General features: G+C 40.3%; 1 protein-coding gene across 2 annotated transcripts in view; it reads right to left on the bottom strand.

The window, feature by feature from the left end:
* Positions 1-13,754, bottom strand: part of GRIA4 (glutamate ionotropic receptor AMPA type subunit 4) — a 226,440-nt gene that overhangs the window by 10,853 nt on the left and 201,833 nt on the right. Inside the window, exon 14 of one of the 2 annotated variants that reach the window (XM_042862477.1) lies at positions 4,509-4,623. The exons of the other annotated variant lie outside the window; for it this stretch is intronic. Within the exon in view, the coding sequence (XP_042718411.1) occupies positions 4,509-4,623 (115 nt within the window). The remainder of the gene's footprint in view (positions 1-4,508; positions 4,624-13,754) is intronic. 2 annotated transcript variants of the gene reach the window in all.

Raw genomic sequence — 13,754 nt, 5'->3', positions numbered from 1 at the left:
GCTTTCCTTTGGGAAGAGCAATCAATTTCACGCTTAAAATCACCGTCCTATCAACAATAAATAACTGAATGCAATGGTGAGCACAGATGAGGCAATTCATTCTTACTCTTCCCTGAAATACAGCCAGTCATGTCTCAGAGGCCAGGTCCTTTTTCTTCCTTTCCACTATTTTTGCTGAAACTCATCTGAATCCGAGTAAATCAGGAACACATGGTGGGACAAGTTCATACTCAAACCAGTAAGTGAAGCCATGCTGAGTGGCTCCAGAGTTGAAAATGAAAATTTCAGCTTACGGTTTTCAGAACACCAGCATATATATCTGCTTGCAATCACAGGAAGAGATTGCCAGTGTGGTGACTTCTGTGTATTTTAGGCTGTTTTGCTTGGTTTTAAACTTTAGTAGGAGATTTTCAGCAGCTGCCATGGGAGATGAATGCCCAAATCACCTTAGCTTTCAGGGCAAGTTGACTATCTAAGACATCTCTCCTTAGAAAACCTTTTCTTCAAATAAGCATCATTTTGATTTCATTATGCCAGTTGTGCACTACAATGTGTTACTACAGTGCTCACTCAACTGGTTGCCCAATAGTCCCACTGAAATTAAAAGGAGCAGAAATTAAGAATATTTATGATCTACTGTACACGAGCAAGAACAATCTACTTGAATTATATACTTAGGATAAATTCAGCATTTAGAATTAAATTTCCCATCAAGTTCAGTCTTTTATGCTCACTATTACAGCAGAAAATGATAACATTTTTTTTTTTTTTTTTTTCCTCAGTTTGTTTAGCGATTTTTGAATTATGAATGCTGGGCTAAATTTTCAACTGAAGTAAACTGACAGAATTAATGAAAGTCAGTGTAGTTTTTCCAATGCACAGCTCCTTATTATATATATGTAGAATCCATCTGTCCAAATCCACAGAAAGATAATATTAAAAAAAAAAAAAAAAAAAAGATAACTACAAATAACATTTATATATGGAGACAACTTTGTCCCATTTAGTACAGTGCAAAAATGCTATCTGATGCAGCAGCGGAGACCGTGCTCTTCTATATGCTGAAGACAGTGGTGGCACAGCCTGACCTGAGAACAGGGACAGTGGTTTTCAACCTTCTCAACATGTCCTCAGTTGCCCCTCTTGCCATCACTTTTGGATGTTCCTCCTATCCTTTCCTCCATCACTTCCATCACTTACTATTGGAAGGACTTTTAAGAGCCCAAGGCTGAATCTGGTGCCAGCAACTTCAGCAAAATCAAAGTGCCTTAAAATGACATTAATGAAGTTCTGAGCTCCTTGTGTACAGGACAATGAATGGGAAGTTATAGCATTTAAATTACAGTGCTGAGTGATTCTGAAACCGGTACAGAATTTTAGGAGACAGGAATTGTTTAAAAAAAGCAATCATGAGTATGTTTTAGGAGCTTTTCCATTACCCACTCAGGGCTGATCCATTAATTAAGTGAAAGGTCAGCCTCACCTGCTGAATGAAAAACAAGAGCTGCTGCATTCTCCCGAGGCTGCCAGCAGAGACAGGAGAGTTTCACCAGTACAGCTGCTTTCAATCCAGGGCTTTATAAAAGCTATGGAATATAATGGCGGAAACTGGATTTAGATAGCTCTCTGTGGACCAAATGGATTTGATGCTGGCATGCTGCTGAGATCAGAAGTAGTATTTTCAGAAGCACTCCAATGACTGACAGATCTCAGTCTTCCCCTCAAACATGACTTTCTTCTAGTACCACACTAAGCCATGGGTGAAGGCAATGCCAGCTACCCAGTTGGTAACACAGTCTTCTGAGGGAAACTGGAAAATGTGGTTCACACTATGAACTTCTTTCTGAATTTTGGAAGATTGTTACTTGAAGGGAAATGACAAGAGAGGATACAGATGAGCTTTTAAAAGCACAGAGTAGAAGTAGGAGAAATCTAAGTTTGCAGAGTAACACAAACCTTTAGAGCTCTCTTGAAACTTCCTGATTACTCAAGCTCCGTGTATTGCAATGGAGAAGGTTATTCTAGGTTTAGGCACTCAGACAACCTCAGAAGTAATAGCATGGCTGACTAAGATTTAGGCGCTCTGCTGCTTTCAGCACAAGAGGAATGTTCTTACTGTTCATCATTATAATAGGAAGCTCTGTAATTTGGGCCAGAACTGCTAACAGAGCTCAGACTTTGATCTTCCTAAATTCACAAACAGAAAAGCAGCACTGCTTAGGTTCCGGACCTGCTGGCAGTTGTCAGGTTTGCAACAGAGTTAAGTGTCCTATTATTTTGCTAACAATCAATTGATAGTATATAAAATTTAAATATTTAGAGCTCCATTAATTCAACTGAAATGATCTTATTGATCTAATTGATCAAATTCTACAAGACTGTCACTGCAGAAGGAAATGAATTTTGTAGATTATAAATAGCTAACCAATAGTTTTGGGAGTCAGCATAGACTTGGTTTAAAAACAAAAAGACAAGATGATTCTGCAATGCAAAATATTAAGATCAGAGTAATGCATATTCATCTCCATGTGTCCATTCCTCCTGAACAAGGTGGCTGTAGGCATATGGTAGACAGAAATCACTGGGCTTTCTCTCAACAAATACAGTCCTTATGCACAGGTTTGGCTACTCTTTCCTCTGTGCATAGGGAGAAAAAAAACAAATGCTCCTGGAAGGCTGTCTGTAGTCCTGTCCTGTAGTCCTAGGATCACAGGTTGAGCTCCATCATGCTCCTTATTCCCAGCTAGCAATATCTTGCCCACTCTATTTTCTACTCCCTCATGAAGTCCCACCTGTAGCACCTATTTTCATTGATCTCTCTCCTTCACTCACAGATCCTCCTAGTTTCTCCATGAACTGCACTGTTTTCTTTTTTCTTTTTCTTTTTTCTTTCTTCTGTTACTCGCCATCACACCAAATGTTCCCCTCTAGCATCTTGCAGACACGTCCCCTGGTCCAGCCCCACTGCTCCCCTTGTGCCACTTTGTGATTCAAACCACCAGTGAGTTAAAATCTTTGGTTTGCTACCTAACTTTTATCTTACATTTCAACCACAGTAGATTTGTGAGAAGTATATTTTTAAGAAAATTGAGATCTTTAAATTATAAGACTCCTTGCCTGTGACTTTAAAAAAATTAAATGCCTCCTCCACTCCCAGTATTGCAAAAGTTCAGGGTTGGATGGAGATTACCACAGTAGCAACATGGGAGATTCATGGTTCACATGTCAGCCTTCTTAAGAGACACTGATGTGAGCTCCACTTGCACATAAGTGCTATTGAGTCTAATATGCCTATGCACTTTGGAACAGAAAATAGAGACCATTTTTGAAACTGTGACTGCTGGCAAGCAGAGCAGTGGGAAAAAATAGGTAGAGCAGTAGGATCAGAGGTAAAGTGAAGAGGATTAGGAGAGCAGTTCTGGGTGAGTGCAGCGCAGCCCAAGGGATGGTCCCTGAGGCCAGGACACAGCATGAAAGAGCAATGGAACTGAAGGAGGAGAGAAGATAGAAAGAAAAAATATGTGTAGGCAACTGTAAAGGAAGCTACATAAACTGTATATAACAAATCTGTCAAATTAATAATGTGTGTTCGACTAGCTCTGTGCCTGCACTGTTACCCTGTACAATGTTCTCTTATATATTGCTCACACAAAAGCACATAAGAATTAATACATGCTGCCTGTCACTGAAGGGGCATTTTCAGTATCTTCATCCTTCTCTACCACCACATCTTCCAGTTTCACAGCCCAGAAGTAAGCTGTGATGAGGCTGTGAAGCAGTGGCACTAGCCGTATGGAAGATTTAGAAAGGAAGGAACAATAAAATGCCATTACCTCAGCCTAAAATTCAGAAGTGGTGAAAAGCTGTGAATGCCACAGCAGAGAAGGCTGTAAATTCTGGGAAGTTCCTGCCTAATGAATTCTGTTTTGGGAACCACTATGCATTTCTGTTTGTTAATAAAATTTCATAAAAATGTGCGTACAAAGATAGATATTTCAGCTCAAATTTGCTCACCCATTCTGTCTACTCATCAGAAAATCACAATTGGTACCAGTTTAGTTTCTGTGAGTGTTGGCCCTGCACTAAATTCCTGGTAGGAGGCAGTCACACTGATTTGCACCCTTTGTCTTTAATGTCACTAAAAATTATTTTGGGAGTATAATGTAAGTGCAAAATAAGCCTTTAGCTGGTGTTTGTTCCAGAGGGTTTCATGCTGATTGTTCACAGGAGAAAGCTCTGAAAAGGCTCATCATGATCTCAAAAGGTGCAGATTTCTGAAACCTGGCAATAGATCTCACAGCAGGAAGTGTTTTAGGAGTTCCCTTTGGGATGCTTAAACAAATGCAAATATTTTTGCTTTGACAGTAATTGCATACACCTAGGTTTCAACTGCAGGTGCTGGCAGTGCCACAATAGTGTAGAAGCTATTTTGGCTCAGGTTAAACCCCAGCAGATGCACCAATTACTTCACATACTGTTTACCCGCTTTTGGTGACATTGAGGCTAACCTTGGAGTCACCTCCCCCGCTGCCACATTCTCCTTTGTCGTACCACCATTTGTTTTTCAATTTGTCCAAGAGGCCTTGTTCATTCAGTTTTAAAACTGCGAGGTTAACAGCATTTCTTGAAACGATAAAACATATTTTGTAAGAAACTGCACAGCTGTTAAGATGTTAGAAGGAATGAGGACTTAAGCTGTTCATAAGCTTGATCCACACACTAAATAAACCTCTCATTTCCATATTTCAAAGCCCTTTGCAGCATACATAATTGTAATTACCTTCAAATATGAAAAATGTATTTCCTGTCTAGAAAAGATTTTCAGAACAGCTTGAATTTTAACAAGAAAATTCTATCAACCAACCAAAATAGTTTTTGCTATAATGATGATAAAACTCTGTCTGGAATTACAAACAATTTACACAGATTTATTTGAATCTATATTAAGAAAATTTACTTAGCATAGTCCTGGGTTGATTTCTCAATCAGATGGGAAAAATTCATTCCCATGTCCTACACAGGCCAGACCCAGCTGGCTTAGGCTAGGCCCTGTCAGTTGCTACACCTCTTACAGATTAGACAAAGAGTAATTAATGTGATTGCACATGGCTCTCGGGAAGCTAGCTGTGGACTGGGGATGCAGAGGCAGCAGTAGGGAGGATGAGGTGCAACCAAACCCAGTTAGTAGCATTCATGCTGGCTGCTGGCAATAGGAAATGATGGGAGAAGTGCCTGGGAGCAATGGCTTCACATTCTTGAGAAATCATACATATCCAGTGGGACAGAAGTATTTGTTCTGGTAGCTTAACTACTGGTTTTCAGGGACAAGAAGAAGTTGAGAAACATGGAGGTTTCCTATTTGAATATATTTAATACTCTCTGTCTGAAGTTTCAGTGCCTGCTCTAAGGACATCTATGTGTTCAGCATGCAGGTTAAAGAGCAGTTCTGTTGCCTTTGCGCAGTAGAGACTTAGCTGAAATGCAAGATCCTGGGTCTAGCTTTGTCCCAGGGACTTCCTGTTCCTTGGGAGAGCAGCTTGACTCCTTCAACACTGTTGTTAGGGAGCAAGGTGGAGATGGAGGACATCTCCCGTGGAGACACTTGGAGACAGGACAGCAAGGCAGAAACTCAAGCACTAGGAAGTCAGCACTGAGGTCAGCTAGGTGCTAAGACACAAGCAGGTGTTTGGAACATCCTGGTGACTTCTCCCTGACAGGTTTACATGCCCTGCTCTGTCACTGCATAGAACGTGATTCCTCTATTGCTAGCAGCACAATGGCACAGGCATGAAAAGGGGCTCCATGACACAGTGCCTTCTATCTTGAATTTAGCGCTCTTCCTCCAGATGAAAGAAGCACCACTTTGGGTCTGTCCAGGTTTTGAACCCTTTCCAACATGAAGGCTAAAGAGAAGCACCATTTCTATCTGACATGAAGTTAAGGCTGTCAGGACTGCATGGAAACTCAGGCAAAAGAAGGGCATGACTGGTCCTAGAACAGGGCTACTTCTGCCCATACTTTGAGGTTTTCCTTTTGGAGTCCAGAGATCACTGTACAAGCTTTGTGAGGCACCTAGATTTCGTAGAGGAGTTACAGTCCCTAAATGGCATTTTAAAATCAGTTGACCACTAATCTTGAAAGGAACTTACACATTTCCTGAGGAAGCTTTGCACTTATTTAAGAGTATGACTTCCTATCCAATAATTCATAATAAATAACATCTCCATTTCTTTCTGAAATATCCGTAGTGCTCCCATGCCTATCAGACCTGCACTACTTCTCGTGCATGTCTGCCCAGGCTTGCCTATGGGTGTGCAGTAACGTGGAACAATGGCATCACATCCTTGAGACACAACACATCTCTAATAGGAGAGAAGTACCTGTTCTGGTAGCTTAAATACTGCTCTTTGGGGACAAGAGAAATTGAGAAACATGGAGTTTGGGGACAAGAGAAATTGAGAAACATGGAGAAGCTATTTAATACTGCTAAGATCTGCCTGTCAAGAAATAGATGTATCTTAATGACATCTTCCTTTCATCAATTATGAGAGGACGCAACACCTTCAGAGCTCTTGCAGAAAGGCTGGAGAAGAAAGATCCTCTCGTGACAGGAATCCAGTAGATTCTATGGCATCAGAAGCCAATGTGGATTGTAATTTACTCTTACTGGAGATGGCTGTTCTCTTGTCCATGAAGATCCCTTCCGGTGTTAGAGTGGAAATTTTTATCTCCCTTATTAGGAGAGTTATTCTTGGCATACATGTATGGACTGTGGTATTTCACAGCTCATGGAGCGGAGCATTCCTTGCATCACTGACTCTGCTTTTGGGAGCAGTGTCAGCTTTAGGACATACCTCGATTGCCTGGTAACAGCTTTTAATACAGCTCCTGCTGGAACCAAGACAAGTCTTCACTGTCTGATCAGGAAGTCTGGAAGCAGCTTTATGTAGAACTGACCTTACCTAATATCACTGTGGTTACATTTATAAGAGATTTTCATACAGATAAAGAAACTGTCTGTCCCTGAAAGTGCAAATGAAAACTCTAGGCTGCTGTGGGACTGGCATCAGATGGCTATTTGTGCATAAAGGTTTAAGGGGAGTTTAGCAACCAGGCTGACAAATGTGATTTTGTATTAGAGCTCTAATTATGGTTTAGCACTCCAGAGGGATAGGAGAAATAACAAAATTTGAATGAAGTTGTTCATTTGTCTCTTTTGTTCTTGGAAGCCAGTCATATTTACTACAGATTTTTCCTGCTCAGCTTTTTGTTTCAGCGCCTATGCTTTTTTCCTCTTTGCCCCCTTCAGAAAGGTAGCAGTGTAGCCCTGACACTTAATATCCACCTTTCTAACATACTTAATGTAAATTTCACTTTTGAAAGGACTTTAGGACTTAGCCATAAATGAAAATTATCCTAGAAACACTTTCTTTGAGGAGGATCAACACCACTTATTCAGAAAATGGCTTCAGTACATAGCTTGAGCTGTCTACAGAGTCAGTAAAACTCCTGCTCCTTTCAAGGGAAATCAGAGTAAGTTAATGCTGTTGTGTCTAATTGTCATACTGGGTAGCAATAACAGAAATAGACACCTTGAAAGTGCTATGAAGTGATCACTCCCAAAAGGATGAAAGGCATCTCAAGGAATATCACTAAAGCTCCATTCCATGAGTCACGTAAGCACAGTCCTGTTTTAAAGCAGATTGGAAGTCTTAACAGTCTATCTGAAAAAGCGTCTTCGTATTATTTGCTCTAAGCTAATTTTTTTCTTTATTATTTAGTATTATTTTTTTAAGAACACTGAAGCTCATTGAATTAGACAAGGTTGTTATGCTTTCATAAAACTTACGAAAGTTTTCATTCAATCTTTATATTATCTCGAGTTGCCTGAAACCTTACAAATTTTTTCAGCACTGTAAATATCTTTAGACTTCAGAGTTTTTCAAGCTTTTCAAGTTAATGTCTACTTTGGCCTTTTACATGGCTATTTAAAGATGAATAAAAAACTTCCAGGCAAATTAGCACTGACTTCTACCCAGTGCCCTGAATGTCAAAGTGAAGAAATTCAATGATGTGTGAATAAATGGCAGGAGTAACTACAATTCTCTTAAGGTAGCCAAATACTTTGTCATCTAATCAGGGACCTGCAGGAATGGACAAATGAGATTTGTATCTTATAATGATATAAGTTTCCATGTTTATTTTCAGTGTTGAAGGGGAAGAACTTGCCAACTGTTTAAATTTATCTTTCAAAACATTGAAGATTATCAAGGAAAATTTTTCCAGTGTTTTAGAGAAGTTGCAGCTGGTTGATAGTAATATTAGAATAATAAATAAATAAATAAAACCCATTCATGAGAGGGTTATTTAGTTGGGTTATTAGCCATATCCATAGACAGTTTCACAGCACAATAGAGAAATGGAAATAAAAAGGATGACGACGTAAATGTGGATTTAGCTGCAATAATTGCTCTGAAATTATTGGTATTGTTTATAAATGTAACATATTATTGTCCTCATCATGTCTAGTAGGCCATGTAAAAACAGGTTAGTTTCACACCGCTTTCTCTGTTGCTTTGTTATCCAGGTCCACTGCAATATGTGGAAACAATTTCCTTCTGGTCAGCAAAACACAGAGAACAATGCTGTATCCTGCATATAAATGCTCCACCTGAGACCCCAGTAAGTGCACTGATGACTACATTGAAAATTATGTACCTGAGACCTCAGAGCCAGGCTAGATCACTCATGATCTTCCTGGACAGTGCTTCATTCTGCCACAGAGGAAGGCATTTTGAGACTTGACTATCAGCGGCAGAAATGTTCTTTTGTCATTAAAAAATAGAGCTGAATCCTCAATTCCACACTTAGGCAAAATTGCCATTGAAGAGCAATTTGTTTATCAATACAGGAATTGAAAGCTCTGCAAGACTAAGAGTTCAACAGTAGAAAGCAGGCAAGTGCTTTAACAAGTGACTCTTAAGTCTTGCTGTCATTGCACAATCCTGCATTTTCTATCAGTTGGAAGAAAATGAAGTCCTTGTACACAAATGTCACTCTGATTGAGCCCAAACTGCGGCCCTCTGTATTACAGTGATTTGTCCATTTTACACGAATGCATGGACAATGACTTCAATGCATGGATTGCAGCTTTTGTAAGCTGCCTACAGATTTACAGTACGAAAGACTTGATGAGAATTAAATCATTCTCATTCCATTAAAATTACTTTTCACTTCCTCATAAATAAATAGTTAGAAGCTGTTTAAAATGATAATCAGTGTCACTTGTTTTGAAGAGCCTGCTTGTGCCACCTGCAGATATGCTTTTCATAGCAGAAGACAAAACTGCAGAGGAAGGTGACAAAGCACCTACACAACCCTTTCCAAAATAACATCTACAAAACTGGACAGAGATAACTTGTCTGTACCCAAAAGAATGACAGCACAGTGCTTGCCCAAAGCCCTGGGAAGCTGGCAGAGCTTTGCTTAGATTTCCAATGAGTATGGGTCACAACAACAGCTAGCAAACAACCCATCTGTTGGACTTCAGTCTGTACAAAGCAGTCAGGCAGCCATTATGCACAAACACTACAGCACACAATACCGTGGTACCCAGTAATTACATGCTCAACTAAAGAAGGGGTTGAGACAGACATACAAAGGTCCCTACACCATGAGTGAATGAGGCAAAGCCCTGAGCTGGGGACTGCAATAAGCATCAGAGAAGCACAAGATGGCTTATGTGGAAAGACCATTCTGTTCCAACTCCCTGGTGTGGGCAGGACTGCCACACAGTAGATTAGGTTGTTCTGCCCCATGCAGCATGGTCTTGAACATCTCCAGGGATAGGGCATCCATAGCTTCTCTGGGCAGCCTGTGCCAGTGCCTCACTTCCCTCTGAGTAACAAATTTCTTCCCAATGTCTAACCTAAATCTCTTCTCTTCTAGTTAAAAATCACTCCTCATCTTATCATCTTATCAGCATCATCCTATCACTACAGTTCCTGAATCAAGAGTGGGCACTGCTGAAAATCTGAGATAGTCATAAGGGAACAGCTCAGGAGAGAGCACCAAATGCTGTCTAGTGCACTGCTTGAAGTATCTATTTATGCACCACAACTGGGCTTCTGAAAGAACCAGAAATGAACATGTGAAATGCATCGCTTATGGTCAAGCCAAGCCTGTTTTCAACAGTCTGATGCTCAGAGCATCAACATGTTGTGCTCTGAGACCTTATTCTGAGGTAGAAAAGAATCTCTCCAGCCTGATTAGACTTGAAGAAGTATCTTGAAGGTCTCAGTCACAGCTGCTCCCCAAATTCCCAGAAGCACAGTGGTTATGGGATGGCTGGAAATCACATCCCTTAGCACTACTCAACACCACCTGCAGAAGCCATTTGGAGAGTCAGCCGTGGCCTAAGCACATCTAGCAAACAGACTTTCTCCAAGAAGCCAGGTCACAGAATAACCATTTTTGAATAATAAATGGCCTAAAGTCACATACAGATCCCCAGGTACTCATTACAACAAAGGCAGGATCTCTGCTGGGAGCATTTAATAGCAATTTTTTAAGCAACCAGTAGAGTTTTGCCTGGGAAACTTAAATGTCTTAGCTATTTAAACAGGTTTGACATTTTCCTGAATCCCTTTCCTGAACTTAGACTCATAAATCCTGTGTAACTGCCACATTAGGTGCCAAAACACTTCTCAGGCAGACTCCTGGAGAAATTCTGCCTTTACCTTCACAGATGGTGGCACTGCTGTTTCACTGCTTAGTGTTATTCTGGGGAGGCTGTTCACTTGAAATAATAAACAACCAGAAAGAGTTAAAACAACATGACTCACTGAGGAGGCTCTACACACACAGAGCCATCTTTGTTTAACCTTCAGCTGCATTGCACACCATATCATCCCAGCACTGCTGGTGCCACTGCTGCAGCGTACTGAGTCAGAAGCACAGACGCTGACCATATAAAAGGCTTTTCTCAAATCCTCACTGGGATTGGAAAACCTTAGAAATCACTTAGCTGCTTAAAAGCAACACAATGCAGAGGGATGCCACCTCTCTTTAACCTTAGATTCTTTAAACGTACAGCAAACTTCAAACAAATAATAGCAGAATTTTGAACTATTACAGAACAGCAGGCGGGCTAGATACAAGGTATGGATGACCTGGCAAAATACAAGGTTTTGCTTATCATTCCACTGAAATCCTTGACTAGTTTGTCATTTCTACGTAAGCAGTGGCTGGCGAGAAGTGTGGACCAAGAAACTACTGCACAATGGGAAGCAAAGCCATGGATGCAGTGGTACACCTGGAAGAGAAATTCACCAAAATAAAGGTTTCCCTTTATCAAAGGGATATCACATCTGCTGAAGCCTCTCCAGAAACTCAAAGACCACCTCTGTTCTGCATTTCAAGCTGTTCTCCCTGCTGACACAGCCAGGCTGCTCAGCCCTCCTGACTTGGAGGGACCCACGCTCAGAACATGGTGGAGCAAGCCCTGTGAAGCCCCGTGACAGTATTTCTGTACTGTGTGTCACAGTTACTCCCTTCTGAAGACCAGTGACCTTTTTTTGGCAATGTGAGGCACAGTTATTCCCTCACGATTGGATCTGCAGCCCAGGTGTTTGGGAAGAGGAGGCCCCAGCTGCATCACTCGGCACTGCCTGGCTGTGGCTGAGGGCCTGACGAAACACAGGGTGCATTCACACAGCCTGGTTGTGTCAGCTGTTCAGATCATTTCAAATGGGAAAAAAATAAAATGCAACCTTATGAAAAAAAAAAAAGGAAAACACACCCTGTCTTCTGAAATATTTATTTTATCTGTGTTTTGAAAAGTGCTGATGGCAGATTGTAACACTACATAAATGCAGCACAGTTGAAGGGTATTTGACAATTCATCAAGAGAAATTAAGTGTAAAGCTGCATGGAAATGGTTGAATGTGCTTAATAAATTAGGAATGAAACAAGCACTCTCTTAATGAGGAAGATGTAGCCAAAGCTTACATCATTCCATCCTCAGAAGGCCTGAAGGATCAATCAATAATGCAAATATTAAAAAAGGAAGCTAACTGCATGAGCATTTTTGCAAGAAAAACAGCTGAAATTTTAAAGCCAAAGGGCCAACTTTGAAATCATGTTTTTTTTAAATGCATTTAAAAATTTATGGGAATCATTTTTGTACTAGGATTGATGAAAGTTTGCATGCTGAGAAACTATTTAAATGAATAAAATGAAGCACAGCACCAAACAGTTTCATGTGTATATACTAGTGTAAACAACACAGAGTTCTTGGCACTTGCTCTGATAGCTCGCCCATCATTTCTATTAAGTGTAGAATGACTTGTATTCAAGTTGAAGGCTTTCACAATTATATTAGCTCTCCTGCATTAAGTCTCTCAGGCTTTCCTGCCAAGACCCTCCACTGCTGTATACATACTTCTCAGAGCAGAGACATGACCTGCCACCTCAGGTGAGTGCCTGACTAAGCACACATCAGGACAGTGGGCGTCTCTTCAGTCCCACAGTCCCCAGGGATCCATCTGGCCTGTGGAAAGCTACCTCTTGCAGAAAACTTATGGGAAAGCTGCATCTCTTTGGCATCAGGCTGCATTAGAAATTATCATATATATGTTATTTTAAAATCACCTGTTAAATTACAGCAAAATCACCTCTACCAGATTACTTCAAAGTTTTCTACAATACTACGAATAAAGTATCTTTATAAGAATGCGTATGATTGCTTTTCCTTTTTAGAGATGAGAAGTCTAAAGCAGAGTTCAAACGCTTTCCAATTGTAGCTGATTAAAATAATTGCTCTTTATTTAGACATCCAAATAAGCTGGTTAATTTCCAGGGGCACTGAGTACTTGCAGCCTCCATGCATATCCTAACTATGCAGCTCAGTTACTTCAACTGAGCTTTGTAGACAAATATGAACCAAACTTAGACACCTTGAGGATCAGCAGGAGATCCAATTAGTGGGAGACCCACTGCAGCTAAAAATTACCATAGCTACTTTGAATTCAAAGAAGTTCTGACAATTTACTCCAGCTAGAGGTCCGATGACTGTAGCTTAAAATATTTATATAAATCAAAAGCTGTTTTGCAGTGAGATACTGCAATTAGAGTATGCAAATGTTTCTTGGCACAAACAATTAAATATATATTTTGCTTGAGTGAAAACAACAGCACTTGACCTGGGAAAGCAACTCAGCTTGTTTCTCTGGTTTATGCAGTAAATATAAACAAGTAAAATTGTCCCTAAGGTAACTCCTCATATTGGTTCAGCAGATGCAGAAACAGTAGCTTATCTCAACTCTGAGCTATTTTAATTTTGGCTAACAACAATGTAATCCTGTTCACGTGCAGAAATGTCACTTTTCAAAGTGCGTTTTTTTCTTGCTGGTTTCAGCATAATCAGGATTATATGACTAGGCTGCTGCAGCCAACACCTGCAACTCAAAATATGTTTTAAAGGTTTACGTGGGATTTTTCAAGTGTCTTAGCATTGGTATAAGATTCTAAATGCTAGGAATTGCTCAGAGGATGACCTTTAGCCCATTGCTGGAACCCTCTCACTTCTGAAACGTTGAGAATCTCGAGCCCTTTACTTTGTTTATGCATCCTACAGAGCTGAAAGCAATCAAAATATTTCAAAGTTGGAAATGTTTAAAATGAGCATTTCTAAATACATGCTCCTAAATTTGCCTAACTCCTTCAGACAGAGTAAAACTCACCTCTGGAATGGT

Source organism: Lagopus leucura, unplaced genomic scaffold (assembly GCF_019238085.1).
Source record: "Lagopus leucura isolate 7727_CA_CO unplaced genomic scaffold, USGS_WTPT01 Super-Scaffold_702, whole genome shotgun sequence".
Lineage (NCBI taxonomy): Eukaryota > Metazoa > Chordata > Aves > Galliformes > Phasianidae > Lagopus > Lagopus leucura.
This window is presented reverse-complemented; position numbering and strand designations above follow the sequence as displayed.